We start from the raw sequence: 17,130 nt of genomic DNA on the forward strand, positions 1-17,130 counted from the left end.
CAGTCGCATGAGCACCACGCATTCAACAGTGTTGCGCCGCATATTGTCCCAAACCTTTTCATAATTTTATTCACACCCATACAACAAAATGCCACCAAGACGCCAAAATCGAAGGAATGCTCAAGAGATCGAGATGGACGAGTTACGCCGACAAATTCAAGAACTACAAGAAATTGTGGAGGAACAACAAGCTCTACTCAATCGTCGAAGGAACTCCAATTCAGAAAATGATTATGAAGAAAGTGACTCTTCGTCTAACACTAGTCACCCACGAAGAAAGAGCACTTGAGGCTACTTCGGCAACATCAAGATAGACATTCCTGAATTTGAGGGGAGACTACAGCCAGATGAATTTGTGGATTGGCTACAGACAGTGGAGTGTGTGTTCGAATTAAAAGAAATTTCGGATGAACAAAAGGTCAAGATCGTCGCTGTTAAACTGAAGAAACATGCATCCATTTGGTGGGAAAATATAAAGAAGAAACGTGAGCGGGAAGGCCGAAACAAGATAGAGACATGGGAGAAAATGAAAAAGGAACTCACTCGTAAGTTTCTTCCTGACCACTACTATTAAGATAATTTCATTAAGCTCCATAATTTACGCCAGGATTCTAAGATAGTAGAGGAGTATACTAGAGAATTTGAATTGTTGATGATGAAATGCGATATACAAGAGAAGGAAGAACAAACAATTGCTAGATTTCTTGGAGGGCTAAATCCTGAAATTTCCCAACTTGTCCAACTACAACAGTATTGGACCCTAGATGATGTAATCAAGTTAGCCATTCGAGTCAAAAAGTAACTCCCTAAAAGATCAATTTTCCAACCATCATCCTCACAAAGCCCTTTTACCCCTCGCAAAGCTCAACCATTACAACAAAACCCTTTCCAACCCTGTTAAAGACACTAGCCCCAAACAACCAACCTAATCCAAATCGCCTAAATGCTTCAAATGCCAGGGTTATGGGCACATTGCTTCCATATGTCCCAATCAAAGAGTTGTCACTATCATTGAAGGAGAGCCCTACGAAGCATCTGAAGAAGAACTTGAATTCTACCAAAATGATTTCAACAGTCTTCCAGTATTTGATGAAGAGTTGACCCCAGCAGATCATGGAGAAGCCTTAGTGGTTAGATGCAGTCTTCACACAGCAACCGTTAGAGAAGAACCATGGATGAGACACAATATATTCCACACTCGATGCACCACTCAAGATAAAATTTGTGATGTCATCGTCGATAGTGGAAGTTGTGAAAACGTTGTGTCTAGCTACATGGTGGAGAAATTGAAGCTCCCTACTGATGATCATCCACATCCCTACAAGCTACAATGACTGAATAAGGGTAATGAAGTCAAGGTTAGTAAACGTTGCCTAGTTGCTTTCTCAATCGGGAAAAAATATCAAGATGAAGTTTGGTGTGACGTCCTTCCCATGGATGCCTGTCACCTCTTATTGGGACGTCCATGGCAATACGATCGGAAGATTGTGTATGATGGGTTTAAGAATACCTACTCATTTGTCAAAGATGGAGTGAGAATCAAGTTGACTCCATTGGGTCCAGAAGAAGTCAACCCGACCTCACGCAAAGCCAAACCACTCGTATCCCTAATCTCTAAACCACAGCTTAAGATGACGAGAGAAGAATCTCAATCAACAAGCTTATTACTCATGGTCGAACAAAACATTGGAACACCTATTCCACAAGAAATAGAAAAGCTCCTTGCAGAATACCCAGATGTGGTACTTGAAGAAATTCCTCCTGGTTTACCACCTATAAGGGACATCCAGCATGCCATTGAATTTATCCCAGGAGCTGTTATCCCAAACAAACCTACTTATAGGATGAGTCCACATGAACATGCTGAAGTACAACGTCAAGCGGAGGATCTTCTCAAAAAAGGATTGATACAAGAGAGTGTCAGTCCATGTGTATCCCTGTCATATTAGTGCCCAAGAAAGATGGAAGTTGGAGAATGTGCATGGATAGTCGAGCCGTGAATAAGATTACCATAAAGTATCGATTCCCGATTCCACGACTCGATGATATGCTAGACCAACTACATGGAGCAGTCATATTCTCGAAGATTGACCTTCGCAGTGGCTATAATCAGATTAGACTACGTCCTGGTGATGAGTGGAAGACCGCTTTCAAGACAAGAGATGAGCTATATGAGTGGACTGTTATGCCGTTTGGCTTATCCAATGCACCTAGCACCTTCATGCGCCTGATGAATCAGGTACTACGCACTTTTATTGGAAAGTTTGTAGTTTTTTATTTTGACGATATTTTAATCTAGAGCAAAAGTAAGGGAGAACATCTAAACCATATTCGCCAAGTGTTGGACGTTCTTTGGGAGCAAAAGTTGTATGCCAACCTCAAAAAGTGCACCTTCTTGACCAATGAAGTAAATTTTCTGGGCTACATCATTACGAGTGAAGGTGTCAAGGTTGATCCTAGCAAGGTTGAAGCAATCATCAACTGGCCTACCCCTAACTCTGTGTAAGAAGTATAGAGCTTTCATGGATTAGCCTCGTTCTATCGAAGATTCATAAAGAATTTTAGCTCTATTGCTGCCCCGCTTACAGATTGTATTAAAAGAGATAAATTTCAACGGTCAGAACGCACTCAAAATAGTTTTGATGAGTTGAAGAGACGACTAATTGAAGCTCCAGTTTTAGCACTTCCTAACTTTGATCAAGTGCTCGAAGTAAGCTGTGATGCTTCGAATTGCGGCATTGGCGCTATTCTCAGTTAAGAAGGAAAGCCTATAGCTTTCTTTAGCGAGAAGCTAAATGATGCTAAACTCAAATACTCCACCTATGATAAGGAGTTCTACGCTGTTGTGAGAGCACTGCAACATTGGAGTCACTATTTGCTTCCTAAGGAATTCATCCTTTATACAGATCATGAAGCCTTGAAACACTTGAATTCTCAACAAAAGATCAGTCGTAGACATGCATCCTGGAGTGAGTTCCTTCAAGCCTATCCGTTTTTGCTTAAACACAAGTCGGGGGTTCAAAACAGTGTAGCAGATGCGCTAAGTGACGACGTGCATTACTATCTACAATGCAGATGAAGGTAGTAGGTTTTAAAATTATTAAGGAATTGTATTAAGATGATCCAGAATTTTGAAACATTTGGAGCTCTACAGAAAATCAACCTTTCCAACATTACCATCGACAACAAGGATTCCTATTCAAAAACAATGTCTTGTGTATTCCCCAATGCTCCTTAAGAGAAGCAATCATTTGGGAAGCACATGACGGAGGATTAGCTGGACACTTTGGACGAGACAAGACAATAGCCTTAATCAAAGAAAACTTCTATTGGCCGAGACTTGAAAGGGATGTTATTCGTCACATTCAAAGGTGTCGAATATGTCACCTTGCCAAGTTCACAAGCCAAAACACTAGGCTATACCTACCTCTTCCAGTACCAGTTGCACCATGGGAGGATATCGACATGGATTTTGTGTTAGGATTACCTCGTACACAACGACAGAAGGACTCAGTAATGGTGGTCGTGGACCGGTTCTCTAAAATGACCCATTTCATACCTTGCCAAAACACCAATGATGTTGTTCACATTGTCGATCTATTCTTCAAGGAGATTGTTCGACTTCATGGAATTCTCAAAACCATCACTTCGGATAGAGATGTTAAATTCTTAAGCCATTTTTGGAGGACTCTATGGAAGAAGATGGGCACTAACTACAGTTCAGCAGTGCTAGCCACCCCCAGACTGACGGACAAACAGAGGCAATAAATAGACTTCTGGGAAATCTACTATGAAGCTTTGTTCAGAAGAATCTTCGACAATAAGATCTTATCTTACCTCAAGTTGAGTTCGCCTACAACAATTCCAGTAATCCTGCTACTGAAAAAATGTCCATTTGAGGTCGTGTATGGTACTAGACCTCTTAGCCCATTGGACTTGATCCCTATTTCCACTAATAACCAGTTCAGTGTCGATGCTGACCAAAGAGCAAAGGAGATTAAGAAGCTTCATGAGCAAGTTCGAGCACAAATTGAGAAGCAAAATACCAAGTATAAAACTCAACAAGATAAGCATCGGAGACATGCTATTTTCAAAGAAGGAGATTTGGTATGGATTCATCTGCGGAAGGATAGATTTCCAAAGTAGTAAAATGCTAAATTGTCTCCAAGAGCAGATGGACCATTCCGAGTAGTACAGAAGATCAATGACAATGCTTATAAGATAGAACTGCCTGAGTCATACAGAGTTTCTGCTACATTCAACGTTGCAGATCTATTGCCTTACTATGAAGATAATACTTAGACTCGAGGACGAGTCTTTTCCAACCAGGGGAGTATGACCCAATATGGCCCAATATCTAGAAACATCCCTAACAATATGGTCCAATATCTAGAAACATCCCTAATCATATGGCCCAATATCTAGAAATATCTCTAATCTAGAAATATCCTTACTCTAGACTTATCCATTCTCTAGAAATATCTCTAATCTAGAATTATCTTATTTAAAATACTATAAAATACTCTATGTTCTAGAACCATCCTTGTAATACTATAAATACCCCATTACTCCTCATTTTGGCATCAAGTTGAAGAAGCAAATTCTCATTCTCTACTAAGAGTTTCAAGCTCTAGTTCTCTCTTGTCCTATTTGAGAGTTCTAAGCATTTCTTGGTCACTTTCCCTTACTGGTTTCTGAGCCATAGTCTTTGACAAGTATTTTTGCTTCACAAGGTGGCCTCCTTAAAGTTTCTCATCTACGTTCAAATTGCTCCCAAAGTTTCAAAGCATGGTTAGCAATTTTCTAAGTCATTATGTCATGTTTTATGACTTTGTACTTGTCCAATTTGATTCTAATTCTTTGGTTTACTAAGTCTAGTTTCTTTTCTCTTAATTCCTCCAATTATTAGTTTCATTGGAAAGGGTTTGGTCATGATTTAATGAGAAAATTTGGCAAGGGATAATGTATTGACTTGAGTCAATATTCCTTCATCATTTCCTGAAAGTTTAGATGACTCAAGCTCTTCTCTTATTGGCTCTTTCTCTCTCTCCCTTGGCCCCTTACGGTTACTCCCTCTTGGAGCAAGTGTGGAGATTTAATTTGGGGCCCAATTGAAGCTTCTCTCATAAGCCTACACATGGCCATCTTTCCTAATGCCAAAATTGCCCTCTATCATGATTCTTGTCCTTAGATTCTTTATCCAATTGTACTCAAATCCTCTTGGTTTCTTTCTAATTCTTTTAGTTACTTTAGAGTGTATCTTCTAGTCTCATTTGGCTGGGGTAGTCATGGTTCCTAAGTTCAAAATTGGATGGAAATTGAGTCTTGCCACTTATTCAAAATCCTAATCATGAAACCTTGACTTGCCTTTCTTTCTTATTGGCTACTTCCTTCCAGCTTCTTTCATGCTTCATTTACTGGTCAATTGGCTTCTCTTTCAAGCCAAGAAAACGTGCAAATTTAATTGGGTTAGGTAAGTTACAAATTTTGCAAGTTTTTGGCACAAAATGGGCCATTTTCCACATCATATGTGGGCTATTTTGAGGAATTTGGTTTGAATTTTGTACTTGGATTTTTGGCTTGATTCTTGAATTTACATAGCCCTATTTGATCCAATATCTTACCATAAAAATTTTATAATTTATTTCATTCATTTGCTTGCCCAAAAGGGACCTCCATCCTAAGTGTTTTTAGGGATAGTTTGGTCATTTTGGTCAAATTTTGCAATTTTGTTTATTTTCCATTTTTGGATCTTTCTAACCCTCTTATAAATCATATAAGACTATTTTAAATAGTCTAAAAAAATTTATATATTTATTTTCTTTTATATTACACGATTCTTTACCGATTAGACTCATTTCGGTAAATTTTGTTAAAGAAAATTTTAGTTCTAGAGTCTCTATGTTATACTTATATTTTATTCAATGAGGTTTATATAATTCAACAATCATTTATAGAGTAAAGGAAATTTAGGGTTACATCACCAATGTGGATAGGCATGCCTATGAGGATGGCATATATGAGCTCTGCCCGCTTCACTGCCAATGTGGAAGAATGGATGACTGGCATGAAGGAGTTGAGGATAAAGACACTCCAAATTTTGGCTCCAGGAAGCAGGCGTCTTGTTGTCAGGTTCTTGGGGTGCATTCTGGTGTCAAACTCCCAGTTCTCACCCTCCTTGCAGATGGCTTGAAGGGTAGGCTTATAATCCTTGTCCTCCAAGATGCTAAAAGTAGAGAAGTCCAGCTGCCCAGCTTGTTTACGCACAACGTAGATATTCAGAATTCTTTGGATGTTGGAAGGGGTGAAATTGATCTCCTTGCCTCTCACCATGTTGTGTCAAGGGGGAAGAGTGTCGCCTTTTACCGTAATGGCGTTTGCATAGAATTCCTGGGTGATTTCCTTCCACCCATTGCCAGCAGAGGTCCCAACCACTTTTTTGAATTTCCTCTTGAATTTCAAAATTCTTGTTCTGCACCAATTCCCCTCTTAAAATGTTGGTTTTGAAGTAGTTTTCATGCTCCAATAACCAAAATCTAGGGTCATGTGTAGGTGGAGGCCTGGATGAAGATGCATCAGTTGTCTTGTCTCTCTTGGGCCTTCGAGGATTCTTTTTTGGTGAGTTAACCATGGTTGTTGCAAAGAAGAAAAGAAGAAATACTGAGTTGGATGCACACTAATATGATACAGCAAAGGTATATGGCAAACAAAATAAGATTCAGATTGAAAGTGAACAAGGCAAACCATAATGTGCGTTGTAATGTGAGTATCAGACATGATGACATTGGAGCATGAAAATTGAAACAAACAACGATGTAGTAGCAAAGTGAATTAGGTGTAGGGAATGTAGAGAATTAGGGTATGTCAATGAAGTGTCAAGAAAGAGCACTCAAATTATAGGCAGTGTAGATTCAATGCAGACAATTAGCAAGGATGATTACTTCCAATTTGCAGAAATTAAATGGAAACATACGTGTGCAGAAGTACAGAAGCACATAAAAGTACACACAGCAGAATTTAAGCAGTGCAATGGGTGTATATATTGTCATAGGGCAGTGCAGTAACAAAATGAAAATTAGTGCAAAGAAGTGCAGATAAGTGGAGAGCAATTAACATGGAATGCATGTTAGAATATAGGCAAATTAATTCTAATAGATTAAATCAAAATGTAGGCAATTTAGAAATATGTGTGTTGGTTGCAGGGGATCAAATTAATTCTAACAATTGAAGTGCAATTAGCTATGGTGTTGCACATGTCAAGAGTGGAATTAAAGTGCTTGCTGTGGTATTTCACAATGATCACTACATAAGACATACATATATGTCAATTTCAACAGAGTGGTGTTCAGTGCAATGCAAGTACAGGAGAATGAATCAGCAAGTAGAAAGTTAAATTCGGATATCAAAACGAACCCAGAACATGTACTATGTCATCAGTACGCACAAAGTAGTCACTATCATATTGAGGTGGCTACCCTAGGGTTCTGTCTTGATGAGATTTAGCACATAACTAAATTAAACACCCCTAATCTCTTTCAAGCACATAATTGCACTTCAAAGAATAGAATTTACACAACAAATGTTGTGCAACATGTAACGCATCGAATTTGGTAATATTATTTTATTATTAATATAAGAGCGTATGAGGATTTTCATGTGTTGTGTACTTGATATATATATATATATATATATATATATATATATATATGCATTGTAATGAGAATATATGTATATGTGATGGTGTAACTGGTATGAGCAAGTGTACTGATTATAGTGGAACTAGAATTGTAGTAGATGATTAGAAGTGGACTGAAATTTTAGCTAAGTGTCTGGTGTAGGGTATTCTCGTTGTAGCGAGAGGGCCCTGGGAGGAAGGCGTGAAACTGTTGCCTTCTCACTATAGTGAGAGGTCTCTCGCTGTAGCAAGAGACCGACAGTTTGGGGTGCAATTCTGGGTGCAGTCTCGCTATAGCAAGATTCTGCAGAAACTAGAGTGCAATTTTCTCTGAAATTTTTGTTATAGCGAGAGAGAGTGTTGCTGCAACGAGGTCCCCTCTTGTTTGATTTCCATTATTCTGTTAAATATTGTAATGTGGCTGAGATAGAGGGTAGGAAATGTGTGTTTTAATGGGAATTATTGTATGTTTGAATGCAATGTGATGTGTGATGAGTTAGTTGAACCATTGTGGGTAATTAGGTATTATGAAATGCTATTGATTGGTGATTTAAGAAATGTGATTGAATGTGGGCCTAAGTGCCGTATACAAATATGAGTATTATGTGCGATTGATGATTTGTATTTTATACTCACATTTATAGCCTTATGGCATATTCCAAAATACCTTTTCTTTCTTTAATTATTGTATTTAGCATATTTTTGCATTTCTTGCATTAAATTAGCGTTTTCATGAATACTTGTCATCTTTACTTTATATTTCGTATTTATTTCTATTCTGACCTTTATCCACTATTTCGGTCATAACTTTTTCTGCAGACTTCCTTTTTGAATGATTCTTTTTGCAATGGATTTCTGACTTTTTGGGCTTCAATTTAGACATATGGATCATGCTGTTCAAAGTTTAGAGCTATTTTCTATTAGTTTTTGAAGTTCAGACTTAAAATTTACCTTTTATATTTAGGGTTTCTACTTAGGGCTTTTATTTTATTTTTCGCAGAGGCCTTGGCCCATTTATTTTTGTTTTCATTTAAGACCAGTATATATAGGGGTCAAAAGGTTGATTTTGGACCCTTCTTCTTATCCTTTTAATAATTTCATTTTTTTGGTAACGACACTTTCCTGTTTTTGAGAGTAAATTTGTTTCGTTCCATTCGCTTGCATCTCTTCGGATCCTGTGTGTTCTTAATTATTTGGTGTCGCGAATCATCTTGTCTCAAGCGTGGATTGCTAGATCGATTGAGCGCTCTGAGTTTATCTTTTTTACCTTCTTGCAATTCTTGATTAAGATTTGTGCGTGCATAATTTGATTGAATTTGGTTTTTGTTCTTGAATGTAATATCGATCGATTGTTTTCTATTGCATTTGAGTTTGATAAATTCGGTATAGTAATCCTAGTTTGCGTTTGTGGTTTGTAGGTTTAATTTTTGTTAGTTTTAATTGTTCTTGTTTCAATTTTTATTTTTAATTTTCATTTTCAATTATTGTTTTTCAATTTTAGTTCTCAATTTTTTTAGATTTCTTTTCAAATTTTAAATTCAAATTGAAATTGAAATTCATTTTTAGATTTTTTTCTTAAGATTTTTTTTCAAATTTTAAATTTAAATTCAGTTCTAGATTTATTTTTTATATTTGTTTTCAAATTTTAAATTCAAATTCGTTTCTCAAATTTATTTTTAGATTTTATATTTGTTTTCATTGTCTTGATCCACTTTCATTTGAACTACTTTCGTTTTTAATTCATCGTTAAATCACAAACTTCCAAATTAATCACCGTTGTATGTTTAAAATTGGAAATAAAATTGAATTTGTGTCCTTGTGAGATGACCTAGGTTTACTCCTTATATTGCATGCTTGTTTGAGGAACCTTGTTTTGTTTGAAACCGTTACGACGTGGTTGTCAAAATGGCGTCGTTGTCGGGGACACAAGTCATTTAGTTTTAATTTTATTGCATGCGCTAACAGCTCGATTTAATTTCCTACGTTGTTCGTTTGTGTCTTTGTGTCTTTGAGTCTTGGCTTCTTTGCGTTTGCTTTGTTTTCGTTTGCATTTGCGTTGCATCGCCAGTGTAGGTTACTATTCACTTACTATTCACTTGATTTTAGAAAAATCAAATAAAATCGTTAGAGATTGAATTTTGAGTTTAATTTTTGTGTCCACATTTCTTTTAGTGTCTTTTGGATAGTAGAGTTGTCGGATTTGCAAAAAGAGTAGTAGAAAAAAAATATACAAGTGAGTGGCGAAGAGAAAATTTTGAAAACTTAAAACGGGCATAACTTTGGCTAGAATTGACATTATTGCATATGCATTTGGGGTAGAAAAAAATTTCCTCTTCATTGTAACTTGCTATGTTGGTTGTCGTTGGCCAGTTTTTCAAAAATTGCTTGCTTTCTGAATTTTTTTTATTTTCTCCTATTTATTTATCTATTTTTCCTGCTTTTAGGCATCCAGTTTACATAGTTGTGCATTTTAAAAAATTCTGAAAATTTTTATGTTGTTTTCTTATACCAAAAAGAGATTTATCAAGGCCTCAATTCATCCATATCTCACATTTTTACAGTACTTGCTTTGTAAACTGACAGTGTTCACTTTATGAGTGTTTATTAAGTGCAGGATGTTTTTGGTGATTCTAACTATGCATGACCAGGTCTAAACCAGGTACACTGTATCCATTAGATCCTGAGATTGAGAGGACACGATCAAGGCTTCAAAGATTACAACAATCACAAAGAGAGTGCAATACAAGACAGATGGCTGCAAACAACCACCAAGAGAGAACCTTGAAGGAGCTGACTGCCCCTGATGTTGGCCACCAGCCACTTTGCATCCAAGTGCCTCAGTTGCAAGAAGGAGCAGCCACCTATGAATTGAAGTCTGGTTTGATACATTTGCTGCCCAAATTTCATGGACTAGTAAGAGAGGATCTGCACAAACACTTGATGGAGTTCCATGTTGTCTACTCTACCATGTGGCCAATAGATGTGCCTGAAGACTTTGTCAAGATGAAGGCGTTTCCATTCTCACTGTGTGACGTGGCCAAGGACTGGCTTTACTTGCAGCCAACACCAATCACTACCTGGAATGACATGAAGAGGAGATTCTTAGAGAAGTTCTTCCCTGCCTCCAGAACAGCAGCAATCAGAAAAGAAATAAGTGGGATCTGGCAACTGCAAGGAGAAACTTTGTATGAGTATTGGGAGAGGTTTAACAGACTTTGTGCAATCTGTCTGAATCACCAAATCAATGAGCAGCTATTGATCTAGTAATTTTATGAAGGTTTACTTCCTATGAAGAGGAGCATGATTGATACGGCTAGTGGAGGAGCTTTGATGGACAAGACCCCTGCAACTGCAAGGTATTTGATTTCCAATATGGCAGAGAACTCACAGCAGTTCAGTTCTAGGAGTGTGACCAGACCTATGCATGAAACAACAACTACCACTGTGGCTGCGGTTGATAATCCGAGGCTAGAAAATAAGCTTACGGAGTTAACTTCATTGGTGAGGCAACTAGCAATGGGACAGGCAGTGCCACAGACGCCATAGACATGTGGTATATGTTCAGGTGATCATTACACGGATGCTTGTCCTCAACTACAAGAGACATCCAGTGCACCATCCCATGTAGTGGCAGGTATACATCCTCCGTACCACCACCAGCAGCAGTATAATCCATTTGCACTTACATATAATTCAGGGTGAAGGAATCATCCTAACCTGCGATATGGTCCAGGCCTAACACAACATCAGCAGAGGTGTAATTACCAACAGCAACAGCCTATGCAGCATCTAGTCCACCAGCCACCACAGCTAGCACAGCCACAACTGAAATATACTCCTCCTCCTCTCAGACAGCAAGCTCCACAATAGCCACCTGTGCAGCAACCTAATTCTAGCCCTTCTCTGGAAGAATTGATGAACCAGATGGCTACACAAAGTCTGTAGTTCCAGTAGAATGTATTAGCCACTATATAGGATTTGTAGACCTAGATTGGGCAATTAGCTACCTCAATGAACAATCTGCAGCAGCAAGGGTTTGGAGCGTTACCTTCTCAACCTGTGGTGAATCCTAAAGTTAATGTCAGTGCTATCACTATGAGAAGCGGCAAAGAGCTGGATAACAATCTAGTGCAAGCCAAACCAACTCAGTCTAGTGCAGATGTCATAGAGAAGTCTGTGTAGCAGCAGCAGATCCTTCTTCCATTTCCATCCAGAGCTTCTACAACAAAGAGAGTGGAGTCTAATCAAGAGTTGTTGGATACTTTCAAAAAGGTGGAGATAAATATACCACTATTGGATGCCATTAAACAAATTCCTAGGTATGCAAAATTTTTGAAGGAGCTATATACATACCAGAGGAATTTGAAGAAGAGAGCAGTTCAAACAGTCTCATCCCTATCTCGGTCCAGTCTTCCATAGAAATGTGATGATCTAGGCACATTCTTCATACCCTGCACTATTGGAGAAGCAACCTTTACTAATGCCTTACTGGACTTGGGAGCTTCCATTAATATCATGCCATCAGTAGTGTATAAAATGCTACATTTGGGAGACTTGAAGCCAACCAATGTGATCATTGAATTGGCAAACTGTAGCACAACTCAGCCTTTGGGAGTGCTTGAAGATGTGTTGGTAAAAGTCAACCAGTTAATTTTTTCAACTAACTTCTATATTCTTGATATGTAGGATGAGAATTCTACATTGATTCTGGGGAGGCCAATTTTAATAACTGCGAGGATCAAGACTGAGGTTCATACAGGCATATTGTCTATGGAGTTTGGAGATGACACAGTTCACTTCAATATTTTTTATGCCATGAGACATCCAGCTGAGAGCCATTCTATGATTTCTGACCATTTTGTTTTTCTAGTTGATATTGATGTTATAGGTTCTGATGTTGCTGTAGATGTCGATGTAGATGTAGATTTGGAATCATACTTTGATTTTTCTCAGTTTTGAGATTTAGACTTTGATGCTTTACCAGGCTGCACCTGTGATAGTGGCATATGTTCCATTTGTGCTGAGATTGATACTGCCATATCTTCTGTTGTTTTACCTTTCATTACAGATGCAGGTCTAGATTATGTTATATCCATGGCTGTTGCTACCCCACAGCCTCTATTATCATTTGTTCAGCAGTCGCCCTTATTAGAGTTGAGTCCTCTGCCAAACCATCTTAAATATGCCTATCTAGATGCAGAGCAGAGGTTCCCATTGATTATTTCCAGCAGCCTTCTAGAAGACCAGGAGAAGAAGCTGCTACATGTCCTAAAGGTGCACAGGAAGGCCATTGGTTGGACCTTGACTGACATTCCTCGAATCAGTCCAGCTATATGTATGCACAGGATTCACTTGGAGGATGAGTCTAAACCAGTGAGACAGCTCCAAAGAAGACTCAATCCTACCATTCTTGATGTAGTAAAGAAGGAGGTGACCAAGCTACTGATGGCTTAGATCATTTACCCCATTTCTGATAGTACATGGGTTTCACCTGTCCAAGTGGTGCTCAAGAAGTCTGGGATTACTGTTGTGCAGAACCAGGAGAATGAGATGGTTCCCACCAGAGTTGCCAACAAATGGAGAGTATATATTGATTATAGGCGACTCAACCAGGCTCCTGAGGACCAACACAAGACCACTTTCACTTGTCCTTTCGGCACTTTTGCTTATAAAAGGATGTCATTCGGCCTATGCAATGCACCTACTACTTTTTAGAGGTGTATGTTGAGTGTATTCTCTGATTTAATTGAAAATTGCATGGAGGTGTTTATGGATGATTTTACTGTTTACAGTTCCCCATTTGATTCATGTTTGCATAGCTTGACCAGAGTTTTGGAAAGATGTGTTGAAACTAACCTTGTGCTTAATTATGAAAAATACCACTTTATGGTAAGAGAAGGTGTAGTTTTAGGGCATCTTATTTCTGAGAAGGGAATACAGGTTGATAAAGCAAAAATTGATGTTATTTCCTCTCTGTCTTACCCCGCTTCTCTGCGGGAGGTGCGTTCTTTCCTTGGACATGCAGGTTTTTACAGGAGATTTATCAGAGACTTCAGCACGATTGCTCTGCCATTGTTCAGTCTTTTACAGAAAGACATACCATTTTTATTCACTGATTCATGTAAGGAGGCGTTTGAGGAGTTAAGGAAGAGACTCACTACAACACCTATCATGCAGCCACCAAATTGGAAGTTTCCCTTTGAGTTGATGTGTGACGCCTTTGACTTTGCACTTGGAGCTGTATTATCTTAGAGAGTTGGTAAATTTCCCCATGTTATTACTTATGCCTCTAGAACTCTTGATGCAGCTCAGATAAATTATACCACCACTGAGAAGAAGCTGCTGGCTATTGTATTTGCATTAGATAAATTTCGTTCTTATCTGCTTGGCTCCAAAATACTATCTTTACAGATCATGCTGCACTGAAATTCCTATTGAAGAAGCCGGATGCTAAACCCAGATTGATCAGATGGATGTTTCTTCTACAAGAGTTTGATATTGATATAAAAGACAAGAGTGGTGTGTTGAATCAGGTTGCTGATCACCTGAGTCGTATTGAAGGGACCATTGATCTTTTACCTATTCATGACAATTTTCCTAAGGATTATTTATTTGCTCTATATTCTATAGAATCTGTACCTTGGTTTGCTGATATTGTAAATTATTTGGTTACTTCTGTTGTACCTCCTGATGCATCTAGATCCCAGGTTGATAAGCTTAAAAGTAATGCTAAATATTATGTCTGGGATGCTCCATATCTGTGAAAATTTTGTAATGACCAGGTTATCCGTCGGTGTGTTCCGAACCATGAGTTTCAGGATATTCTACATTTTTGTCATGGCATATCTGTAGGAGGCCATTTTGGACTGCAGAGGACAACCAGGAGAGTATTGGACAACATATTTTATTAGTCCACCATATTCAGCAATGCAGCTAGGTTTTCTAAGAGCTGAGGTATGTCAGAAAGCAAGAGGGACTATCACTAGGCCAGATGGTGGAAGCAAAGTCCATCATTTTGGGGCATTGATTTTATGGGTCCTTTTCCTGTTTCTGCTAGATATTCTTACATCTTACTTGCTGTTGATTATGTGTCCAGATGGGTGGAAGCAAAGGCCACCAGAACTAGCGATTCTAAAGTTGTTTCAGATTTTCTCTGTACTAATATATTTTGTAGGTTCGGTGTGCCTAAGGCTATCATCAGTAATCAGGGAAGTCACTTCTATAACAGGACCATAGCAGCATTGTTCCAGAAGTATGGGGTTACACATAGAGTTGCTACACTATATCATCCCCAAACTAATGGGCAAGCTGAGGTATTCAACAGGGAATCAAGCACTTGCCGCAGAAGTTGGTGCACCATAACAGGAAGGACTGGAGTAAGTTTTTGGATGATGCTCTCTGGGCTCAGAGGACAGCTTACTGGACACCATTGGGCATGTCTCCATTTCGAGTGGTGTTTGGTAAAGCATGCCACCTTCTGGTGGAAATTGAGCATAGATCATATATGGCTGTAAAGAGTTGTAACTTGACACTTGAGCAGGCTAGAATTGAATGGCAGCTCCAACTTCAGGAGCTTGATGAGATACGCTTGCAAGCCTATGAGAATTCTAGATTGTATAAAGAGAAAGTTAGGAGATTTCATGACACACATATTTTGAGGAAAGAGTTCTCTGTAGGCCAGAAAGTGTTATTGTTTAACTCTCGGTTGAAATTGATTATAGGTAAGCTGCGATCTAGATGAGATGGACCTTTTGTGATTACTCATGTTTTTCCCCATGGTGCAGTTGACATTTCGGATGAAGCTACTGGCAGGACTTTTAAAGTCAATGGTCATCAGCTGAAACTATTCTAGGAGAGCAAACCAGTGGAGTTGGCTCAGAGCATAGTTGATTTATCCTTAGTGGTGCCGACTTTGATAGAGGATGTGTCTACATAGGCACTTGGGGCATTGTTTTCTTTGACTTTTGTTTCTTTTCCTTATGCTTTTCTTTACCTTTTCTTGCATATGTTTTGCATTTTCTACTTCTTTTTTCCACATTGCGGACAATGTTTGATTCAAGTGTGGGGGGAGTATGCCTTAGCATATTTTTCATTGGATTCCTTTGATTTTAGATTTCATTTGTGTGAGCAACTTTTTATTTGTCATTCTTAGTTGAGAGTTCCATAACATGATAGAATTGTTTCATGCATTTGAGTTTAGCTGGTTTTTCATGATAATTAGATTTTGGATAAATGATTGGTAGAATAATTACCTTAATAAGATTTGAGCTTATTGTCTTTCTTGTGTGATTCACTCATGTTTGTAAGTACTCCAGAACTTGACTTGACTCTTTTTGAGATTATTTTTTCACATGCACTGTTGATATGATTTAGGCCTTCTTTCACATTTTAGCTACTTAGCCAAATTGACTCACCTTGCATTTATTTCACTTGTTTACCCTTTTGAGCCTTATTAACCCTTTCTTGATGATTTTGTAACTCATTACAAGCCATGTGACCTGAAAAACTATGATTCATCTAACCTTGGAGATTAGATGAGCTTTGGAATTGTTTTGCGAGTTGGTTAAAAATAAGTGTGGGGGTATTATGTTATATTGTGCTTTGTTTGGAAATTTGGATGCATTATTAGTCACTAGAATAGTAGCTTAAAAAAAACAAACAAAAAACAAACAAAAAAATAGAAAAAAAACAAAAACAAAAACAGAAAAAAGGAAAGAATTTTAGTATTGAATTTTAGATACCTTTCTACTTGTTTTTAACTCATTCCCCATTACTTTTCTTTCTCTTGGTTTTTAGCCTAGTCTACTTTCTTTTTATCCCACCTTTCCCTAGCCACATTACCTAAAAGTCCTATTGATCTGTTGATGCATATGTTTCAAATAGTGGAAATTAGAGACTCTTTAAGCCTATGGTTATGCTTACTTTCATGATGTGCTTTGAGTGAAAATGTTAACCTATACACTTGAGAGAATGAGTGATACACATACCTTTGAGAGAATTTTTGCCAATTGTGATCCATGATTTAGTTAGATTGAAGTTCTTCTTTACTTTTATGTTAGGACATACTCTTGATTGTTTTTTATTCTTTCATACTTTAATTGATGAATTCATTTTCTTTCTTGCTCACATCACTTTCATACTTTGATTGATGAATTCATTTTTTTTCATACTCTTTTTTCTGAGTTTTTCTGCTTTCTTCATATATTTTTCTTATCAAATGTGTTAGAATTATGCTAAAATATCAGTAAAAATATGGATTCATCAGTTTTGCTTGCCTATTTTCAAAAGCTTTGTAAGAAATATAATAGACATGTTAAAATTCAAACTATATGTTATGTTGGTAAAAATTATGTTGATGGTATATGTGCTCCCCCACATGTGTGATGCCTTGAACTTTGCAGTTGGTGTTGTCCTTGGTCAGAAAGTGGAGAAGCAACCCCATGTACCCTCATCTT

General features: G+C 37.9%; 1 protein-coding gene across 1 annotated transcript; it reads left to right on the forward strand.

Moving 5' to 3' along the window:
- Positions 1–1,433: 1,433 nt before the first annotated feature.
- LOC113874283 lies at positions 1,434–1,949 on the forward strand. The gene has a single exon (XM_027512520.1). It carries the CDS (start codon positions 1,434–1,436, stop codon positions 1,947–1,949), a length of 516 nt encoding a protein of 171 aa, XP_027368321.1.
- The last annotated feature ends 15,181 nt before the right edge of the window (positions 1,950–17,130 follow it).

Source organism: Abrus precatorius, unplaced genomic scaffold (genome assembly GCF_003935025.1).
Source record: "Abrus precatorius isolate BTA unplaced genomic scaffold, Abrus_2018 Scaffold8, whole genome shotgun sequence".
Classification (NCBI taxonomy): Eukaryota; Viridiplantae; Streptophyta; class Magnoliopsida; order Fabales; family Fabaceae; genus Abrus; species Abrus precatorius.